Source organism: Trichosurus vulpecula, chromosome 6 (assembly GCF_011100635.1).
Source record: "Trichosurus vulpecula isolate mTriVul1 chromosome 6, mTriVul1.pri, whole genome shotgun sequence".
Classification (NCBI taxonomy): domain Eukaryota; kingdom Metazoa; phylum Chordata; class Mammalia; order Diprotodontia; family Phalangeridae; genus Trichosurus; species Trichosurus vulpecula.
This window is the reverse complement of record NC_050578.1, coordinates 106,699,191-106,722,677: the sequence shown is the minus strand read 5'-3', so window position 1 is coordinate 106,722,677 and position 23,487 is coordinate 106,699,191. Positions and strand designations below refer to the sequence as shown.

At 39.6% G+C, this 23,487-nt stretch overlaps 2 protein-coding genes across 4 annotated transcripts in view; one reads left to right on the top strand and one right to left on the bottom strand.

The window, feature by feature from the left end:
* The window catches only part of TMEM184C (transmembrane protein 184C), a 31,437-nt gene extending 25,612 nt beyond the window's left edge, over positions 1-5,825 (top strand). For both annotated transcript variants that reach the window (XM_036764484.1, XM_036764485.1), the window contains 2 exons: positions 4,588-4,759; positions 5,024-5,825. In XM_036764484.1, coding sequence (XP_036620379.1) covers positions 4,588-4,759; positions 5,024-5,292 — 441 coding nt within the window. In that variant the 3' untranslated portion in view covers positions 5,293-5,825. The remainder of the gene's footprint in view (positions 1-4,587; positions 4,760-5,023) is intronic.
* Positions 5,826-21,195: 15,370 nt separating this feature from the next.
* The window catches only part of PRMT9 (protein arginine methyltransferase 9), a 42,748-nt gene continuing 40,456 nt past the window's right edge, over positions 21,196-23,487 (bottom strand). For both annotated transcript variants that reach the window (XM_036765522.1, XM_036765523.1), the window contains 2 exons: positions 22,671-22,793; positions 21,196-21,563 (listed from right to left, as the gene is read on the bottom strand). In XM_036765522.1, coding sequence (XP_036621417.1) covers positions 21,348-21,563; positions 22,671-22,793 — 339 coding nt within the window. In that variant the 3' untranslated portion in view covers positions 21,196-21,347. The remainder of the gene's footprint in view (positions 21,564-22,670; positions 22,794-23,487) is intronic.

The window sequence follows — 23,487 nt, the reverse complement described above, 5'->3', positions numbered from 1 at the left end:
CATCGGTGACAAAGAAGACCAACCCATACAGCCAGAAGAAGTCAACAAAGTCAAAGAAGCCTATATCAAAAGCCTCCAAGAAAAACATGAAGTGGTCTTGGGCTATGGAGGAGTTCAAAAAGGATTTGGAAAAGCAAGTAAGAGAAGTAGAGGAAAAATTGGGAAGAGAAATGAGAGTGATGCAGGAAAACCATGAAAAACAAGTCAATGACTTGCTAAAGGAGACCCAAAAAAATACTGAAGAAAATAACACCTTAAAAAATGGACTCACTCAAATGGCAAAAAAACTCCAAAAAGCCAATGAGGAGAAGAATGCCTTGAAAGGCAAAATTAGCCAAATGGAAAAGGAAGTCCAAAAATCCACTGAAGAAAATACTACCTTAAAAATTGGTTTGGAACAAGTGGAAGCTAGTGACTTTATGAGAAATCAAGATATTATAAAACAGAACCAAAGGAATGAAAAAATGGAGGACAATGTGAAATATCTCACTGGAAAAACCACTGACCTGGAGAATAGATCCAGGAGAGATAATTTAAAAATTATTGGACTTACCTGAAAGCCACGATCAAAAAAAGAGCCTAGATATCATCTTTCAAGAAATTATCAAGGAGAACTACCCTGATATTCTAGAGCCACAGGGCAAAATAGAAATTGAAAGATCCACTGATCGCCTCCTCAAATAGATCCCAAAGAGAAATTTCCTAGGAATATTGTCACAAATTCCAGAGCTCCCAGATCAAGGAGAAAATACTGCAAGCAGCCAGAAAGAAACAATTTGAGTATTGTGGAAACACAATCAGAATAACCCAAAACCTAGCCCCTTCTACATTAAGAAATTGAAGGATTTGGAATACGATATTCCGGAGGTCAATGGGGCTAGGATTAAAACCATGAATCACCTACCCAGCAAAACTGAGTGTCATGCTCCAAGGCAAAATATGGACTTTCAGTAAAATAGAGGACTTTCAAGCTTTCTCAGTGAAAAGACCAGAGCTGAATAGAAAATTTGACTTTCAAATACAAGAATTAAGAGAAGCATGAAAAGGTAAACAAGAAAGAGAAATCATAGGGGGACTTACTAAAGTTGAACTATTTAGTTTACATTTCCTACATGGAAAGATGATGTGTATCATTCATGAGACCTCAGTGTTAGGGTAGCTGAAGGGAATATGCATATATATGTGTGTGTGTGTGTGTGTGTGTGTCTGTGTATGTATGTATATATATAGAGAGAGATAGAGGGCACAGGGTGAGCTGAAGATGAAGGGATGATATCTAAAAGAAATAAAATCAAATTAAGGGATGAGAGGAATATATTGAGAGAGAGAGAAAGGGAGAGATAGAATGGGGTAAATTATCTCACATAAAAGTGGCAAGAAAAAGCAGTTCTGTAGGAAAAGAAGAGAAGGCAGGTGAGGGGGAATGAGTGAGTCTTGCTCTCATCAGATTTGACCTGAGGAGGGAATGCCATACACACTCAATTGGGTATCTTACCCCACAGGAAAGGAGGAAGAAGATAAAAGGGGGGGGGGATGATAGAAGGGAGGCAGATGGAGGAGGAGGTAATCAAAAAACACACTTTCGAAAAGGGACATGGTCAAGGGAGAAAATTCAATAAAGGGGGATAGGTTAGGAAGGAGCAAAATATAGTTAGTCTTTCACAACATGAGTATTGTGGAAGGGTTATACATAATGATATGCATGTGGCCTATGTTGAATTGCTTGACTTCTTAGGGAGGGTAGGTGGGAAGGGAAGAGGGGAGAGAATTTGGAACTCAAAGTTTTAAAAACAGATGTTCAAAAAAACAAAAAAGTTTTTGCATGCAACTAGAAAATAAGATACACAGGCAGTGGGGCATAGAAATTTATCTTGCCCTACAAGAGAAGAAGGGAAAAGGGTTTGGGAGAGGAGTGGGGTGATAGAAGGGAGGGGTGACTGGGGAACAGGGCAACCGGAATATAAGCCATCTAGGAGTGGGGGGGAAAGTAGAAATGGGGAGAAAATTTGTAATTCAAATTATTATGAAAATCAGTGCTGAGAACTAAATATATTAAATTAATAAATAAAAAAATTTTAAAAAAAGAATATCATATTCCAAGCTCTCTGATCCTTTAGTGTACAAATTGCTAAATCTTCTAATATCCTGACTGTAGCTCCACAAGAAATTCTTTCTTTTTGGCTTCTTGGCAATATTTTTTCCTTGACGTGGTAACTGGAATTTGGCTACAATATTCCTGGTAGTTTTCATTTGGGATCTCTTTCAGGAGGTGATTGGTAAACTCTTCAAATTTTTATTTTATCTTCTGGTTCAGGGCAGTTTTCCTTGATAATTTATTTTTATTTTTTTATTTTTAGTTTACACCATTCAATTCCACAGGCTTTGGGGTTCCAAATTTTCTCTCCCTCTCTCTTCTCCCCGCAAGGTGGCATGTAATCCAGTGTAGGTTCTGCATTTACCTTCACATTGAAATTATTTACACAGTAGTCCAGTTGTAAGGAAGAATTATAACCAATGGAATGAATCATGACAGAAGAGAAGCGAAACCAAAAAAGGGAAAAAAAAGAGCAAATAATTTGCCTCAATCTGCATTCAGACTCCATTTCTTTCTCTGGATGCGCGTAGCTTTTTCCATCATGAGTCTTTTGGAACTGTCTTTGAACCTTGTGTTGATGAGAGGGGTCAAGCTATTGATGAGAGGAGTAAAGTCTATCAGAGTTAGACATTACAGAGACCATGTGTTTGTAATCATGTATGACAATTTCGTGGTTCTGCTCCCTTCACTCAGCATCAGTTCATATAAGTCTTTCTAGGTTGCAGTGAAGTCAGTCTGTTCCTCATTTCTTATTGCACAATAGTATTCCATTACATTCATAGACCACAATTTGTTTAGTTATTCCCCTGTTGATGGGCATCCCCTTGATTTCCAGTTCTTTGCCACCACAAAGAGAGCTTCTATAAATATTTTTGTACATACGGGTCCATTTTGCACTTGTATGAGCTCTTAGGGATATAGCCCTTGATAATTTCTTGAAAGATCATGTCTAGGTTCTTTTTTTGATCATGCCTTTCAGGTAGTCCAATAATTTTTAAATGATCTGTCCTGGATCTACTTTCCAGGTCAGTTGTTTTTCCAATTAGCTTCCATTTTCTCCATTCTAATTTTTAAGGAATTATTTTCTTCAGTGAGCTTGTGGACCTCCTTTTCCATTTGGCCAATTCTGCTTTTTAAGGCATCCTTCTCATTGGCTTTTCGGACTTGTTTTGCCATTTGGGTTAGTCTGTTTTTTTAAGGTGTTTTCTTCAGTATTTTTGTAGGGGTCTCCTTTAGCAAGCTGTTGATTTGTTTTTCATGATTTTCTTGCATCCCTCTCATTTCTCTTCTCAATTTTTTCCTCTGCCTTGATTTTCAAAGTACTTTTTGAACTCTTCCATGGTCTGAGACTAATTCATACTTTTCTTGGAGGCTTTGGATGTAGGAGCTTTGAGTCTGCCATCTTCTTCTGAGTGTGTTTTAATCTTCCTTGTCACCAAAGTCACTTTCTGTAGTCAGAAGTTTTTTCTACTGTTTGCTCATTTTCTGGTCTAGTTCTTGACTTTTAACTCTTTGTTAAGGTAGGGCTTTGCTTCCAGGATGGAGGGTGCACTGTCCCAAGCTTCAGGGGTTTTGTGCAGCTGTTTTCAAAGGTAATTCTAGGGACCTGTAAGTTTTCAGTTCTTCTAAGGTGGTGTGATCTAAAGAGAGGTGTTTACTACTCTTCTGGCCTGTACCTTGGTCTGTGAGTGACCACAAGCACTATTTTCTGCCCCGGAACTGTGAGGAGGCCCCCCCCTCCACTATGGCTATAAGTTCTGCTGTGCTAATCCTCTTCCTCACCTTGTGACTGGGACCCAGATCCAAGTATAGGCAAAGCAACAGAGTCTTGCCTCAGTGCTAGCAAAAAGACACCTGTAATCTCCTACCAGTTGTTTGACACCCACCCCCACACACACACGCCTTACCATCTGGGGCCGGAGAGCACTGGAAGCAGCTACTACTGATTCAGTCCCTTCCAAGGCAGCTTCTAGTTGGCTGGGGCTGGGGAGGTACTGAGGCGGCCTGTGCTGCACTGCACTCCACTCTCACCCAAGTGTGACATACCTTTCCTGTTGACCAAAGCTGTCTTTGGCATCTGTGGGCCGAGAGGTCTGGAAACCACCGCTGCTACCAGTGACTGTCACCCCAAGGCTTGCTCAGGGTTTGCTGGGGCCTAGTCTGCACTGGTGCAGCCTATGCTGGACTGCGCTCCTCTCTCACTCTGGTGCAACAGACCTTTTCCTGCTGACGTTCCAAGTTGTCTTGGGCTGGAAATTTGTTTCACTCTGTCTTTCTATGGGTTCCAGTGCTCTAGAATTTGTGTAGAGTCATTTTTTTAAAGGTATTTTGAGGGGTTTGAGGGAGAGCTCAGTTGAGTCCCTTCCTTTACCCTGCCATCTTGGCTCTGCCCCCCAACCATCTATAATTGTAAGAAGTACATTGGAATTGTTCCTGTGTCTAACAAACACGATCTAAAGCAGAACATGACAGGCCTTTCCGCTCTTTTATAGGATTTCATCATCTGTATTGAGATGTTTTTTGCTGCTATTGCTCATCACTACAGCTTTTCCTACAAACCCTATGTCCAGGAGGCAGAGGAAGGCTCATGCTTTGATTCTTTTCTTGCAATGTGGGACATTTCAGATATTAGAGATGACATATCTGAACAAGTAAGAAATGTTGGTAAGTATTTGGCAACAAGTGTGTTCACTTTTAATTTATCTAGATAAGGAGGTTACTGAATGTCTATACTGGCACCTTACTAAGATTTTATTGTGGACCAGAATTTGGTAGAAAAGAATGGAGTGAGGAACTTTGTTATTTGAAGTCAGTGTCTATCACAGCCTTTTATAATGAGGTTCTAGCATATTTAAAGTGGCTTATTTTGTGTCTGTCATTTGGAATTGTAACCAAGGTTCTCATAAAACTTTTGCATTTCCTTTCAAGGAAGGACAGTCCTGGGTCATCGTAGTAAAAAGTTTTTTCCTAATGAGGAAGAACAAAATGAAAATACGAGTTTATTATCATCATCTCAAGACCAGATTTCTGTTGCTTCTTCTATGCCATCTTCACCCTCGGGTCACTACCAAGGGTTTGGACACACTGTGACACCACAGACTACACCTACCTGTTCTAAGATGCCTGACGAAATGTATAACACTGTTACAGGAGGAAATGAAGGCTCTTCAGCTAGATATAAATCTTCGGCCTCCTGAACATTCAGAAGAATAATGTTTCTTCTATCCTGCCATGTTACTTCATAGACTGGTATCCCATCACTTAATGGATTTTGTACTTGGGACAACACTAAACTGATGGAAAATTCCAGCACAAAGATGGTTGGTGAAAGCCAGGGTGTGTATAAAGGTAGAATTGAATTGAAAACTGAATTAAGCACATTTTATGTATCACATAATACGTCTCAATTTCCTAAGACGTGATTTATTTCTCAATGTCAGAATACCACATGCTTACATTTGATGAAGAGAAGAATATGACTGCAACTATTACTGACATTAAACTGCTCTATCAAATAGACGGACATGAAAATCAATGTTTTCTACCCTTGCTGCATGGAATAGAATGCTACTGAATTAACCTGAAGAGTGGACTTTAGAAACAATTAGGTAAATGAATTAGTGGGACTTGATCATAATTAAAGTTAATGGTTACTTATGTAGGTTGTGCTTACATACCATTTAAGTGCTAGATTTTATTCCATTCAATAAAAGAAGGAACTTCTACCCTATTGTTGTCTGCACCCATTTTCTCCATCTTGTCAGATCCTTAGAGCGTAGTAATGGTAGCGTAGAAAAGAACTGAACTAGAAGTTAAAAAAGACCAAGTCTCAATTCCAGGAGCACCGGCAAGATGGGCCAACCTGAGTAAGAGTCATTGAAAGGAATGAATGCACTTCCAGCAGCACATTACTGTGGAGCTGGCAGCAGGGAGTCTGTTCCAGAGATTTCTTGTTTGGAGGGGTACTCTGCCAGAACTGTTTGGTAAACCAAGCAAGTAGAGAGAAGAGGAGACATTTAAAATGAAAATTAGGCAATATAGTAACAGATTACAAGTGACATTCCTATCACGATTCTGAGATCAATAATCTACGAAGTTATTAATTAGTTGTAGGAACTGAAAATATTTTCTCTGGGGGCAGCTAGGTGGCACAGCGAGTAGAGCACCAGCCCTGGAGGCAGGAGGACCTGAGTTCAAATCCAGCCTAAGACACTTGACACATTTACTAGCTGTGTGACCTTGGACAAGTCACTTAACCACAAATTGTCCCACCTTCACCCCTCCAAAAAAAAAATTTTCTCTGACCTTGGTATATAAGCTGTGGGCAAATCGGTTTGTTCATTATAAGTAATCCATCAATTCCTTCACATCCTATCCCTGTCCCATCAATCCTCCATAGAGAACCTACTGAATCATCTTTTATTTTTTAAAGGGTTTTTTTATTTCAAAATTCTCTTCCTCCTGCCCCTTTCCCCCCACACTGAGAAGGCAAAGCAATAGGATACCCATTGCACATACGTCATGCAAATCTTACTTCCATGTTAGCCATGTTGAAAAAACATGAAAAAATATGCTTGAGTCTGCACTCTGAATCCATCTCACCTGCTTCTGGAGGCAGAGAGCATTCATCATCACAAGTCCCTCAGATTGTCTTGGATTATTGCTTTGATCAAAGTACCCAAGCCATTCACAGGTGATCATCATACGATATTAGTATTACTGTGTATGACTTTCTGGTTCTGTTCACTTTGTGTCAGTTCATGTAGGTCTTCCCAGGTGTTTCGGAAACTGGCCACCCCATCATTACTCATAGCACAAAAGTATTCCATTGCAATCATATAGCACAACTTACTCATCCATTCCACAACTGATGGGCATCCCCTCAATTTCCTATTCTTTATAACCACAAAAAGAACTGCTATACATATGTCTGTACAAATAGAACCTTTCCCTTTTTCTTTGATCTCTTTGGGGTGCAGACCTGCCTAAAGAATCTTCTGAGAAACCTTCCTCTGAGTCTCTTAGTTTGCTGGATACTGGTGAAATCTTTGTGGTCTATTAGTCTTCATTATGTGAACAACTCAGATCTTTTAGACCAGTCCTGTCTACTTTAACTGATAATGCTATAACCTAATAGCAACCACTGTACAAATTTACATTGTAAATCAGATATTGAAACTAAGCTGAGGAGAGCTGCTTCTAACTTTACTTTATCTTGATCGCACCTTTCGCCTCTGAGCAGGTTAGAGTATAGATATCTTCACCCGTTGCTGAGCAGAGATGCAGCTTTGGTTATCTACCTTAGGATACATGCCTTTCAACTCTGTGGGCTATTGCTGCCCAAGAATCTGCTCACAATAATGAATTGACTGGATTTTGTATTAAAGCATCTTATTATTTATGCATATAACCTATCCAAATATACATAGGGCTATGACATGAATATTATCTCTAATCCCTCAAGAACCAAAGTAGAATATAAACTGCAATTTTACTTGGAAGAGAAAGACAAAGTGGAGTTTTTAAATGAAACTAGAACTGTATTGTACTCTCTGACTTCCAGGCTTTGCTATTTTACTGTCATTTTAAATTTAGCCTGGTATGCACAGCCTGCACCCAACAACTTCAGCAGTCCCTTTGTATTTGTAACAACAATGTTGCTAGCAGCTGCTGTGGGGGTGTAAGACCAATAACACCAGCACACAGGAGGGCTGCTAGCACAGGTTCTTTGATCTGCTTTTCTAAAGGAAAACAACTTTAAAGGAGTCAACAATCTTACTTTAATCAAACATATATGTAATCATTTACTTAGTTCAGAGGAAAAGCAGCACCCTGAACTTCAGAGAAAATGCAAACAAATTACAAGAAGAAATTATATAAAGAGCAAAGACCAACAGGCAGGGCTTCCAACTGTCTGACCAAAAGCATTACATACATAGTTACCAGAGAGAGAAACACCAACATCTGGATCTTTCAAAGCCGGGGGTGTGAGAGGGAGCCTTAACGGCTACCTAGAGTCTCATCTGGCTAAATCACACGAACACTCTTCCAATGAGTGAGCCCCAAAGCAAAATGCTAACTTCAGAGTATATATACCCTTCTTCAGGGCCAGGGGGCATCACAACCCTTGCGACCCAGGCTTGTGTGACTCAGGTTCAAAGCAGGTCACATAGGCTTATTAAGAGATGGAGAAGATCTTCAAATTGTATTAACATTAAAGTTATTTTAAATGGGTTTATAACCATAAAGATCAATGTTGTCTATACATTTATATAAAATTTCCCAAAAGAGTTAAAAATTACAGCAAGTCAAATACGCTGTATAGTAAGAGAACTATACTAAAAGGACCTTGAAATTTCATTTTTTTCCATTTTCAGACTTGAGTGTATCTAGGATCTCATGGTTTACACACACACACACTCTGCTAGTGATGCAAAGCACACCCCATCTGTGCCACTTTTGTCCATCCATACCATGCTTCCCAAGGTCCACCCTTGGGAAGGGCTGAGGTACTTCCTCTGGATCTCCTGGTAATGCTAACGATATTGAATAAGGTTACCAGAGAAACAACTGAAGTCTGCTTGGGTGATCCCTTGATCTGACTCCATGTCTAACTTGCCTCTTCCATTTATATATGTGCATACATATATATATGTGTGTGTGTGTGTGTGTGTGTGTGTGTGTGTGTGTGTGTGTGTGTGTGTATACACACACATATATATATATATATATCTTAAGGACATCCTTGACACCTCTGCCTATCAGATCTAGATGGAGCTAGAAAGGACTTCAGAGATCAAGTTCAGCTCCCATTCTCTAGAGGAGGAACAGACACAAAGATTGAACAATATATACCTGAGGTTTCGTAGGTCCTGGGAAGCCAGTTAGGTTCTCTAAATGAACTACCATTCCTCAGAGCTCTCCACTAGTAATACGTGGCACCCATCAAGGGTCTCTTTGAGTGACCTGTCATTTTTACTTCTCCAGATGTTCTAGTTCTCAAAGACATGAAGCCATCCAGCAGCACTAGAAGAATACTGATGTTATAAACATGGGTCTTGATTTTGGGGGGAAGCCTAGGAGCATTAAAAGCATATGCAGTTTCCCTGAAGACCATTCAACCTGTTCTGGTTCAGTTTTGGGGGCAATTTAGTGTCCATCTGATATCTAGGTGGAGCACTGGACCTGGAGTCAGGAAGACCAGAGTTCAAATCCAGCCTGACACTTACTAGCCCTATGACCCTAGGAAAGTCACTTAACTTCTTTCTTGCCTGCCTTACTTTCCTTATCTGTAAAATGGAAATGATAGCACAACCCATAGCTGAATAAGAATCCCCTTTATTAGCATATCTGAAGTGTACTTAAAAGACCTACAAATAAGGGAGTTGTGTGCCATGATATACAGGGGCGTTGACTGGAAGTCAGGAAGACCTGAGTTCCTATACAAATGATGTGACTGAAAAAGTCACAACTTCTCTGTGCCTTAGTTTCCACATTTGTAAGTAAGAGGACTGGATTCAGGGGCCTCTGAGGTTCCTTCTAGGTCTTAATCTATAATCATACGATCTCACCTCCTCCCAAGGCGCAATCCATTTCACTTTTGGATACTTCTGATTTTTAGGAAATCTTCCTTTACATCAAACTGAAATCTTCCTCTTTGCAACTTACACCCATTCCTCTAAGGCCCAAAAGAACAAGGATAATCCTACATGAAAGCCCATCCAATACTTGGAAGCAGCTGTCTCGTTCCCCTATTTCTTCTCAAGGATAAACATCACCAGCTCGTACTGCCAGTCCTTACATGACATGAACTCAAGGCAGACCCTTTACCATCCTGGTTGCTATATCAATGTTCTTTCTAAAATGCAGTGTCTAGAGCAAGTCATTAGTGACTTGACACTCATTTTCAAGAATATCTCTAGTGGGGCTTTAACTAGGGGCTGTGTTAGTTGGCCCACCAACATCCCTTCCAACTCTGAAATTCTGTAGAATAACATTGAGTCTATCTATTCAACCAGGTCCATATCCCTCCGTGCGTTCCACAAGAATGGTATGAGACACTGTCAAATGAGATCGTGTATGTAAAATACCATATAAATTTGTCAGTTTTTCTTACAGGATTCCCCTATTTTACCAGTCAGGTAAGTGCACATATACACTATATAAAAAGGAAATGAGGCCATCTACTCCAACTCATTTCACAGGTGAGAAAACCAAGGTAGTGATGGAGGTAGGATTTGAAACATCCTCCAGAGCTTTTTACACCTGGCATGTAGTAGGTACTCTATAAATGTTTATTCCCTTCCCCTTTCCCCATAGATACATGCATTATGAATCGACGTTACAGAGAGCTAGCGTTTACATAGCTCTTTAAGGTTTACAGATTTTTGGGAGGGCATCAGTACACCAGAAATCATCCATAGAAGGATGAGCAGGATTGTGAAGGACCTTAAGATCTTGCCAAATGAAACCCAGTTGAAGCGATGTCGATTAGCTCTAGAGAAGAGAAGATTTAAGTGGTGGAGAGGGATGATAGGTATCTTCCAGTATTAGAAGTGCTGTCCAGTGGACAAAGGATTAGTTGTCTTCTGCTTGACCCCAAAGGGCAAAACTAAGAAAACAGAAGTTGGAAGAAGGTAAATCTAGGCTTGAAAAGGCTTGAATTCTTTTTTTAGTTTTATCTTTTTTTTTAAGTTTTCACCATTCACTTCCATAAGATTTTAAGTTCCAAATTTCTCTCCATCCATCCCCTCCCCCCATCCCATGACAGTGTGCAATCTGATATAGGCTCTACATATACATTCATAGTAAACATTTTCACATTAGTCATGTTGTGAAGAAAAATTAGAAACAATGGGAGAAGCCATGAGAAAGAAGAAACAAACAAAAAAAAGAGAGCAGATGGTATGCTTTGATCAGCATTTAGACTCCATAGTTCTTTTTCTGGACGTATATAGCATTTTCCATGAATCATTTGGAGTTGTCTTAGAGCCTTGCATTCCTAAGCAAAGATGATGCTATCAAAGTCATTGCACATTTAGGGTTAGGGTAAAATGTTCTCCTGGTTCTGCTCACTTCACTCAGCATCAGTTCATGTAAGTCTTTCCAGGTGTTTTTGAAAGGCATCTGCTCATCATTTCTTATGGAACAATAGTATTCCATTACATTCATATATTACAACTTGTTCAGCCATTCCCCAATTGATGGGCATCCTCTCAATTTCCAATACTTGGCCACGACAAAAAGAGTTGCTATAAATATTTTTGTACATGTGGATTCTTTTCCTGTTTTTATGATCTATTTGGAATATAGACCTAGAAGTGATATTGCTGGGTCAAACAGTATGGACAGTTTTATAGCCCTTTCGGCATGGTTCCAAATTGTTCTCCAGAACGGTTGGATCAGTTCACCACTCCACCAACAATGCATTAGTGTTCCAGTTTTCCCATATCTCCAACATTTATCGTTTTTCTCTTTCGTCATGTTAGCCAATCTGATAGGTGTGATGCAAATTTCTTCATCTGAAAATTGGAAAAGGCTTGAATTTCTAACAGTGAGGGTTGTCCAAAAGTGGAAGGGAAATTAATCTGTTTCTAGGTCTTCAAAGAAGTGAAGAGGAAGTATGGCCAGAGAATGTCAGCTTAAACATTTATTGTTGTGCAGTTATTTCAGTCATGTCTGACTCCATTTGGGATTTTCTTGGCAAAGATACTAGAGTGGTTTGCCATTTCCTTCTCCAGCCCAGATGAGGAAACTGAGACAAACAGGGTTAAGTGACTTCTAGGGTCTGAGGCCAGATTTGAACCAAGGAAGATGAGTCTTCCTTACTCTAGACCTGATGTTCTATCTACTACGCTATGTAGCTGCCCCATTATTTAAATATTTATTAAGTGCCTACTATGTGCCAGGCACTGTGCTAAGCACTGGGGATACAAAAAGAAGAAAAAAATATTTTCTGCACTCGAGCTTAAAGTTTAACAGGGGAGATAATAAGCAAATAAATACAAAGCAAGCTGTATACAAGATAAATGGGAAATAATTAACAAAGGGGAAGGCACTAGAATTGAGGCATTAGAAAAGACTTCCTATAAAAAAATGGGATTTTGGTCAGGACTTAAAGGAAGCCAGGAAGGCCGGTAGTTGGAGCAGAGGAGGGAGAACAATCTAGGCATGGAGAACAGCCAGAGAAAATGCCAGGAGCTGAGAGATAGAGTGTCCTGTTCATGGAACAGCCGGGAGGCCAGTTTCACTGGATCAAAGAGTGTTGTGGAGTAAGGTGTGAGAAGACTGGAAAGGCAGGAGGGACTAGGTTATGAAGGACTTTGTATGCCAAAGGATTTAGTATTTAGTCCTGGAGGTAACTGGAAGTCACTGGAGTTTATTGAGTAGGGAGTAATATGGTTGGACCTTCAATTTAGGAAAATTGCTTTGGTAGCTAAATGGAGGATGGGATGGAGTGAGGAGAGTCTTGAGACAGACTCACCCACCAGGAGACTATTCCAATAGTCCAGGCATGCACTGATGAGGCCCCGCAGCAGAGTGGTGGTGGTGTCAGAGGAGGGAGGGAAGGGGCTGTACATGAGAGATATTACTCAGGTAAAATCAACAGGCCTTGGCAACAGACTGGATATGAGGGGTGAGAGATAATGAGGAATTCAGGATGACTCCTTGGTTGTGAGCCTGGGGGAGGGTAGTTTTGACCTGTACAGTAATAGGAAAGGGGTGGGGGGACTTTAGGAAAGAAAGAAAAAGGAGTTTCATTTTGGACATAATGAGTTTAAGACATCATGTCTACCGGACATCCAGTTCAAGATGTCTGAGAGGCAGTTAGAGATGGAAGGTTGGATATCGGAAGAGAGATTGGGGCAGGAAAGGTAGATTTGAGAATAATCAGCATAGAGATGGTAATTAAATCCTTGGGAGTTTATGTGATCATCAAGTGCAGTGGTATAGATGGAGAGGACCCAGGACAGAAGCCCTGAGTTGGTTAGAGGGCATGACTAGGAAGAGAATCCAGCAAAGGAGACAGAGAAGGAGTGGTCAGAGAGGTAGGAGGAGAACCACAAGCGAGTGGTGTCCTGAAAACCTAGGGGGAAAAAAGTATCAAGGAAAGAGTGATCAACAGTGTCAGAAGCTACAGAGAAGTCAAGGAGAATAAAGACTGAGAGGTCATTGGATCTGACAAATCATTGGTGACTTCGGAGAGAGCAGTTTTGGTGGGATGATTAGGGTTGGAAGTTGGATTGTAACGAATTAAGAAGAGTGAGAAGAGAGAAGGTGGAGCTACGCAATCCTTTGGTATCATGGCACAGGCCTGGAAGGTGTGGAAGTCAGGAGATCCCCTTGGGAGACTGTCTCATGCTACTATGGTGAGACTCTCTCTAGTCCATGGAGCTTGGCAGAGCTCTCTCATGCTACTATGGTGAGACTCTCTCTAGTCCATGGGGCTTGGCAGGGGTCGAGTGATTATGCCTATTAAAGTGGTATTTGAGAGTATCTGGGGGGCTTGGTGCCTCCTCACCTGTAAACCGAAAGGATTAGTTTATCCTGTGACATATAAGTTGGAACCTAAATAAGGAAAAAAAAACACAGCACAATCACGTCCTGAAGCACTGGAATGAATACTCCTTTTCTGGAGAAATATCCCCATCTTGTGGAATGTCATGATATTGCCAGGAGTGACTTTTGCTATCAAATTTTTTGAAGACAAGAGTTTTGAAAGCTGCACCTAAGGGCCAGAAGAGTGGGAGTGGGATGTAGGAGAAAGGCAGTGGACTCCAGAGTCAGGACATTCTACCCTGCCCCTTTCTAGCTGTGTGTCCTTAGACCAGTCTCCTAACCTGTCTGGGGCTGTTTCCTTATCTCTGAAATAACAAGGCTAGACTTGCTCTCTGGGGTCTCTCTTAGCTCTATAATTTCTATGATACATGCAGAAATATCCTGAGACCTGGAAGGCGCTGAATGAATGTGGGTACTATCGAGCGTTCGGTTCTGCAGAAGGCTTTGGAAAATAAAGACTATGTTAATGGCTTACCGAAGGTTAACTACAATCACAACATTATTATTAAAAAGCATTTATATAACAGGTATTATGTTCCAGGAACTATGTTAAGCGCTTTATAAATATTATATTTGGATCCTCACAACTCCTGGGAGGTAGGTGCTATTATTATCCACATTTTACGGTTGAGTAAACCATTGTCTCAGGGTGAAGTGACTTGCCCAGGATCGCACAGCCAGTAAGTGTCAGAGGCCAGATTTTAACTCAGGAGGATGAGTCTTCTGACTCCAGGCCTGGGCGCTCTATCCACTGCACCACCTAGCTATCACCTGGGTAATTAGAAAGACTGAAAAAAAAGACTGAAACTTTGGGGCCCTGAGGTGGGGGTGAAAATGTAATTCTTATTCTTGATGAAAAGGTACAAGCGCGGTCGCCAGGTATAGCCCAGTGTGCAAAGCATATACTAATAACGGAGAATTCTCAAAATGGAGCAGGTACTAATTGACAGTTTTCTCTAAAACATGTGTCAACTAGGATTCCTATTCATCATTAAACATTTATTATGTGCCTACTATGTGCCAGGAACTGATAAACATTTAGTGACTACTATGTGCTAGGAACTGATAAACACTTATTTAGTGCCTACTATGAACTGATAGATTCTGGGGACACCGTCCATGCCCTCAAGGAATTTAAATTCTACCAGGAGCAGACATGTTCACATATCTATACACACAGAGGGATCAGGAGCCTTAACAACTGAGGAAATTAAAAAAATAAAAAAGGTCCCACTAGAGCCAGGCTGTGGTGCCTGGGTGAAGGTGAGTCAGGAGGGCGTCCAGGTGTGGTGAGCTTGGACAGGAGGGGAAGATGGTCTGTCAGAGGAGGGAGTGGCAAGCAAGACCTTTGGCTGGAACAAAGACGGTGGTGACTTCTTATGATCCTGGAAAGATAAGCTGGTGTCAGATTTTGAAATGCTTTCAGTTAACGCCACAGAGACATTTGTATTTTAACCTAAAGCCAATGAGGGGCACGTGAAGGTTCCTAAGCAGAGGGACCTTTTCAGACTTTGCTTCCTGAAGGGAGATAGAATCTTGCTTCTAGGAAGCACATGTCTGTCTGACCATGTCTCTCTTCTGCACTAAATGTTTCCATGGCTTCCTTCTTTGGCATTTAAAAGCCTTCCACATTCTGGGTCCAGCTCATCCTTTTGGGAGGATTATACTCTTATGTTTTAGCCAAAATAGTTTGCTTGCTATTTTTTTTATGTTATTTTTCTTGAGGTTTTTTTGGTCTATTTTCTTTCATAACATCACCATTATGGAAATTTTTTGCATGACTACCCATGTGTAACCCATATCGAATTGCTTGACTTCTTAATTGGGAGTGCGGGGAGGAGACAATTTAGAACTCAAAGTTTTAAAACTGAATGGCAAAAATTGTTTTTGCATGTAACTGGGGAAAAATAAAATGCTAAGTAATTTTTTTAAAAAATAGTTTGCTTTCTATTCCCTAAAGAAGAGAAAAAGAAAAGCTTCATGGAAGGACTTCAAGAGGAAAAACAGCATGGAGGAATCTGTCTTAGGCTTAAAAGAAAAGAGTGAAGTCATGAAGGCTAAAGGGCAAGAGAAGGGGTTGGACAGTCTTAATTTGGGTGGTACGTGGACATTGTCAAGCAAGGCGGTAATGAGATAGGGCCAGAAAGGTAAGATGGTGCCAGATTGTGGAAATCTTGAATGCCAGGATCGGGAGTTTACATTTTACTTTGTGGGTGGTAAGGGACCACTAAAGATTCTTGAGGAGAGGGGCACCACGGTTAGAGGAGTGCACTGGGAAAGATGCTTGTGAAGAACAATTTATACAATAACAGTATTATAAAGATAATTTTGAAAGACTTAAGAACTGAAATCAATGCAATGACTAACTGCAGTTCCAAAGGACTCACAATGAAACATGCTATCCACCTCCAGAGAGAGAGAGGTGATGGATTCAGAGAGCAAATCAAAGTATATTTTCTTTGTTTTGTTTCTTTTGGACATAACTAGTGGGGGAATTTATTTTTCATTATTGTACGTATTTGTAAAGGTCTTTGTTTTCCTCGTCTTCTCTATGGGTGAGTGAGGGGGAAAAGAAATAGAAATTGCAACTTAAAGTAACATTTAAAAAAGCATAAGAAAACCATTAAGCTGATGTTATTTTGGGCTCTCATGCCTCTCATCAAGAAGACCTGTCTGATGGCTGTGGTAGTTTGTCAGGAAACTCATTCTCCACTATTTATATTCTTGTAGCAAATGGTGATAAACGGAATTAATATCTTTCTACTTCCTATTTTTTATCCTCAGTAGCTTTATCTGAATAGGTCAAGATGTAACTGCCATAATGACACGCCAAGTCATTTGGTATTGATTTTGACCTTCACTCTAACAAGTTAAGAAAGTGATTTCCATATGAGTAATTAGTTGGTTTTTGACTGTTAAAATGAGTAAATTTCATTTTTTAATGTTTAGGGCTTACCATGTCCAGCTTGCTGCATTATGGTTCTCCTCTTGAGGTAATCAAGGTATATAACTTTATGAATAGTTTACAAGTCTTTGGCCTCTTTCATTTCTTAATACTAAGCCATATTTTCCAAGTTTTTGTTATTCTCCACCACAAGGCTGTCCAACCTTAGGTTTTTATTGAAACAATAGACAACACATTTTGATTTGTCATTTTAGAGAGAGCTCTGTGGTAGCTCGGCTTGGTTTACTAAGCATTTATGTAAATTTCTATGCTTGTAGGCAGGCCGCATTTTGGACAGCCCTGCTCCACCATATACAACTGCATCAAGGTAAATGAATACTATGGTAAATTTTAAACTTAGTTTGAAGTTCTCAAGTTGTCAAAGCACTTCTCTGCTTTGTAGAACTTTTCTACTTCATCCTCAGCAGCATAAACAATTATTTTAATGGTCATCTTTTTGCTTATGCTCATCATTAAGCATTGCAAGGTAAGATGACCTAATGTCCCATGAAATGATGCTTCTCTTTGCAAGGGGCATTATCAAGCTAATACCACCAATTTCCTTTGCCTAAGAAGGATCTGCAAGCCACCCTTCCATCTAACTACAACTTCCTATCTTCTGGTTTAGTAAATTATAAAAAAAATCAATACTGATAAAGTTAATTTCCTTTAAGCATATGTCCATTTGTTGGCTGTTGGACAAGGATCTTATATTTAGAGTGCCCAGTATTAATATAATGAATACAGACTGTTTAAAAACTGCTCACTCTTAGCCTTCTTTTCATTTTCCCACCACTGTCATCATCACTACAGAAGTGAAAAAGGAACATGTGCATGATGACTGAACTATGATGTATCAATTTAACGGAACGTCACAACACTGTAAGGAATTACGACACGAGGAAATGAGAGAAAACATGAGATCTGTATGATGTGATTCAGAAAAAAAGAACAAAACACAAGACTATTACAATGTAAATAACTTAAAAAGCAACAAAACTGGTCAAATACAGCAGGTGATGTTGGAACTATTCTACCAAAGTTGAAGCACACATATATAACTGGCAAATTTCAAAAGTGGAAAGTGAAATGAGTTGCAATCATACCATTTGAGTTCTGCTTAATACGTTTCTGGGAAATCAGCTTTGCAAGAGGATTTATCAGGGTGCCTCCTGAGAAGGGTAGGTTGAATTAAAACCATTTTTTTTAAGTAGGAGGGGACCAGACAAGACTGAAGGCCATTTTGCATTTTATTTTGTCTCATAGGTTGCCATGACCAAGAAATATATCACCCAGTGGCCAACCTTTTGAGTTATGCAAGCCTCTCCATGTTGCAGTGGGCTGGTCCTCAGATAATTGACAATGGATACTGCTGGGACCACCCTCACAGTCTGTCTCTTGGTTGAACCTGACAGAGCTGGCTCTTCTCTAGCATTGTCTTCAAGGTCTCCTCCAAAACACGAACCACCGAGGTAGAACTTTTGTGGCAGTATTACTACAAATTTGTGGATGGTTTAATTCCCCCAAAGGCAATAGAGAACATCATAATTCCCAACCCAGATTCATATTTTCTCATGCAATCCACATGAAGATGATCCACACATTTGTGAAGGATTATCAGGCCTGTACAATTTTCTGCAGCAGCCACAAAGCTGACTGGAAGCTATCAAGAGTATAAGACCCTCAGAAGACCCAAGTTCAAATCTTATTTCCAACACTTTCTAGCTGTGCGACCCAGGAGGAGCCACTTAATCGCTCTCTGCCTTAGTTTCCCCATCTATAAAATGGGGATGTGGACACTTACTTTACAGGAGTGATTCAAGTGAGCTAGCACGTGCAGCGCTATGGGAAACCTTAACGTGCTATATAAATGCTTGCTATTATTTTTTTTTAAATAGAAGATCTGGTTTATTTGCTGTTTGTTATATTGAAAGTTTTGACTTGGCAAAATGTAGTCTTAAAAGATCCCTCCCAATAAGATGTCTGTCTTGCACATGTTAAGTTTATATAAGATTCCTTGGTAAACAATACCACAGTTAACTTTGTTCAACTATCATCTCTAGTATTGTCAAGTATAAAATGCAAAAATATGCTGGCCAAATCTGTTACTATCACAGAGAATGTCCAATGCAGACTCCAAATGGACAACACAATCCTTAGAGATGATGAAGTCTTCCAGATGCTTCATTTTGCAGGGGAAATTTTAGAATTCTTGGTCTTGATGTGATAAAGAATAGATAAGGGGGCAGCTAGATGGCACAGTGAGCAGAGCACCTGCCCTGGAGTCAGGAGGACCTGAGTTCAAATCCAGTCTCAGACACTTGACATAGTTACTAGCTGTGTGACCTTGGGCAAGTCACTTAACCCCAATTGCCCTGCCTTCCTCCCTCAAAAAAAAATAGATATGCTTCAGTAACATTTACCGTAACTCAAAAGATACTGGCATGATTTATACAGGAGAAGCCAAGTACATGAAGAATGCCTATCGTCCAGACTGAAATACAGTTGAAAGGATAGTCAGTCGGTACATAAACTTTGGATGGGGAATACAAATAAATGACGAGTTAGACTCCAAATTGAAGAGAGTACATTGGATTGCACTTAAGAAACTGCAATGGTTTTGACCCTAAGTTGTTCCCTGAAACAAAAACCCATCTTCTTAACAGCAATATCCTCCTGGGATGCTAAATGTTAAGTGATAACAGCTGACATTCATATGGTGCTTTAGAGATTGCAAAGCACTATACATCATCTCATCTGAGCCTCACAACCACTCCCTAAAGTAGACACAGGCATTATTCCCATTTTACAGATAGACAACTAAGGCTCTGAGGTTAGGAGACTTGTTCATGGTCCTACAGTTGGTACATGCTGGAGGCAAGACTTGAATCCAAGTTTCCCGTAGCTCCAAGTCTAGCACTCTCTCCATTAGACAATGCTGTTTTGAAGAAAAAAGAAAATAAGGTGAGCCTAGCATATGTGGGTTCATGAACCTGTGCTGACCCCTAAGGCCCAACTTTGTTGAGTGCTGACAAGCCATGGATTGGTTTAATAATACAGTTGAGAATCAGTCAGGGTCGGTGGTGAAAAGCATCCAGAATCCATCCTTCTGAAAATCGCGACATTTGCCTGCCTTTAGTTTCTGGCACATCTCTGATCTGCCACAATTTCTAAAAAAAGATGGATAGCAATCAAAAGATCAAATCTGAAAGCTTGTTCGATACCCTGGGATGCTGCTGGTCTGGGCCAAAGATCTGAACTCATTCAAACACCAAGTGTTCTTTTACTAGTTTGTTTTTAATCATTTATCTTAGGTTGCAATTCAATAGAGACCATGTTTGTTTTTGTCTTTCCCTCAATCATCAAGTACTTATTAAGTGCCAGGCATCGTGCTGGAAATATAAGGACAAAGATGACAATCTACCTTCAAGAAGTTTACATTCTCAGTATAAATTGAGCAAGAACAAAGGGATTCCAAGAGGTAGAGAAGCGAGGTGGGACAGGGGACAGCTAAGGCAAAGGCTGAAAATCATTTTCTTTGACAAAGAAACAAGGTAGAAGTTAAAACAATTCCGTTCTTTGTTTTGTGTTGACGTGGTATTTTAGGTGGACGTGGTGTTTGCTGCCAAACAACTCCAGGAAAAATGCCAGGAGTAGAAGAGAGCGAGGTCTATATACGACATTCATCGACCTGGGCCTTTGATACTGTCAGTTGTGAGGGCTTGTGGAAGATGTGAACTCTGGTTGCCTAGAGTTCACCGTTACTGTACACCAGTTTCATAATGGCATGCTTGCCATGGGTTCTGGATAAAGGATGATGCTCTCACACTTTCCGTCACCAAATGAAGTAAAGCATGGCTTGCTCCCATACTTTTTGGCATGATGTCATCAGATGCCTTCCACAAAGATGAAAATCCCATCAGCTGTTGCACTGATGAGAAACTACAAGCCAAAACTAAAATGGAGGAGGAGGAGTGGGTGTCCAACTTTTTGTTCACACGTGATTGTGCCCTCAGTGCAGCCTCTAGGGCTGAGATGCAATAGAGTATGGATCAGTCCCCTGCTGCTTGTGTCAATTTTGACCTGACAATCAACACCCAGAAAACAGGAGCTCTCCACCAGCTAAAGAGATTGCTAAAGATACTGAGGGCTTCAAACATAAGATTGGCAACTGAACTTGACTTGCAATGTATCACTTACTTTTCTTGTTTAGAAAAGGTCTTTATTAAAAAAGATAAATGATAACCTAGGTCTCCCTGATGTCTAATAGATTTAAAAGTCATAAAAAATAAAGATGCTTCAAAATGGTAATTTTTTTTCTGTTGTTCATAAATATATTGAGATAAATGATGATGTTTTACACAGATATCTTCTTGTCCTTACAGGCTTTAGATAAAATCAATCAAAGGAGAAAAATGCTGATAAATGTGGTTCACACAAATTGATCTGTAGTAAAATGAAACGGTAAGAAACGAAGAAAGTTTCTTTTGATCCTAACAAGGTTTACTAATTAGGCAAGACTATAATATGACCCAATTTCCAGAAAGTGATGCAGTAGCAATAACTTATAATAATGTTACCCTATAATCCAAAAGCATTTAAATAAAAAATTTTATTTCTGCGTATTTTTCTAAAAACATATTAGATGGGCCATTACAATGAATGATTTTTTTCAATCAGTTTTATGACATACAAACCCACTAATACAGATTAATGCCATAACAATCTAGTTGCCTGACTGCAGGCCTTTCACTGCTTCACAGTGATGCTAATGTTGCTTTTGTGGTGCTGAATGTTGAGGACAACCTCTTGTCCAATTTCAACTGGGATGGGATTTTCTAATACAACCGCAGCTTGTTTCCAGTGTGAGGTTTCACTTGATGTATCCAGGCTAATCTCGTCATCAAGATACACATGATACCAGAATGGAATGGCAGTCACTTGTCCAGATTTACAAATCTGCACCTAAAAATATTAAATTTAAAAAAATTTTAATAGTTTAAGAAATTAAAAGTCCAAATATATAATTCTCAGGATATCAAAAATAATTTCCAATTGGTATACTTTGATTTTTTGTTAGTTATCAACCTAAAAATACAAAAGTCACTGAAGTGTTTACAGTTTTAATGAGAGTTACAAGAATGAAATATGAACTAAGCCGGGGTTATGGCTAGGTAAAGAAGGCAATCAGCTAGTGGGAAAGAGAGAATGACTGCAGTAAAGGCAAAGTTTTTTACATTTTTTTTAATAAATAGACATTTTTAATGCAAAAAAAATTCTGCTCTTCATGGAAGGCTAGGAACTTATTTTCTATAATTCTCACAGTTCATAGTGAAAGTTCAAAGCCTACAATGGACAAGTGAACAATAAACATACTATGAAGGCACTTCTAAAATCAATTAGGATGGGGTAGGGAAGAGAAAAGGAAGTATGATTCTCAGACCTTACCTAATATGTAGATGTCTCTGGCAAAGAAAAAAATATACTGTATCATTCATTAAGACTAATATCGGTGTAAATTGCTATGTTCATAATTATATTTTCTATTAGGCTTTTAACAGAAGAAATAACATCAACGGCCTGTAAAATATATAAAATTTATATTCTTCCTTCTTAGAGGAAAAGGAGAGGAAGCCAGAAGGGGAGATGATAAGGAAGACTGATTTTCCCTATCTCACCTGGACCAGAAGTGTGGTAGCTATTCACAGGCCCAATCTTATGCTGATCAGTAAGGAAGCTTGAACTTGTTCCATTTTTCTGTCCCTCCCTAGACAGCTTGGTGGCCCTCTATGCCTGGAGCATCAGTGGTCTTAGCAAGGATATCCAATTGGCTTTAGCTCTACTCCAGCTCAAGGACTGAGTTCAAGTGACCTCAGCATCATCTAGTAGCAGAGATGAGAGTAATGTGCCACCACACTCAGCAAAATGTACATTTTTTTTTCCCTCACAGAAAACAATACTACCTGATAGAGATGCTTTTCAAGATACTATTCTGCGAAGCTACTAAACCTGGAAAATGAATTCAAGTTTCTGAACAAAGCAGGCAGTGACTCTTAGTTATGTTGTCCTTACCTTCACTTCTCTATTAGAATTGTTCAAATACGGATTCATCAAATCTAATCTTAGCAGTTCAGTTGGCTTGCTTAAAGGAATACAGGGCAAAGTAGAAAGGTCCAAAAATACCCGTACAGGAACCTACAGAAAGAACATCGAAATTCCAAGAAATTAACATCATAACTTTCAATTATGAGGAAGATTCACTATTACCTTACAGAAACTTAAAGACTTGGATAAAAGCAAAGGGTATAACTTTGGCAATTAACAGCACCAAAACTTGGTATCCATAAACTCTGCTGGTTTAGTATACATATTTTAGAGAAAGCCAACTTTGTAATCAGAAGACCAAGCAAAGCAGATATAATTTTATGTCAATGAGATATTGCCAAATGTTCATTTATCAACTAAACATCCTTTAGGAGGTAAAAATCAATAGGTGGCTGCCACTATTCTGAGGCCATTCCTTTAAAAAAAAATTTAGTAGCCTTGGAAATCTGCTATTTATTGTCCCAGGCTTCCTTTTCAATCCAAACAGTTTCCTAGGTCCACTAAGACAATGAAGAAAAGGAACAGATGGATCAAAAGGAATATTTTCTATCAATTTACCCTCTATGTAACCTTTAGTCAAGTAATTTACATTTCTTTCCCAAAGGGAATACTAATATTAACCTACTGCAAAACTAAGTATTAAACTGTAAACTATTGGTACCTTTTTAAGCAGTGTTAAGATTGGGGAGCAGAAGGGAATCTTATTAGTTTGGCTTGAAGAAATAGTATATCATTTCTCTAGAAGCACTTCAGCTACCATAACCTCCACCTTTCTCACCAAAAT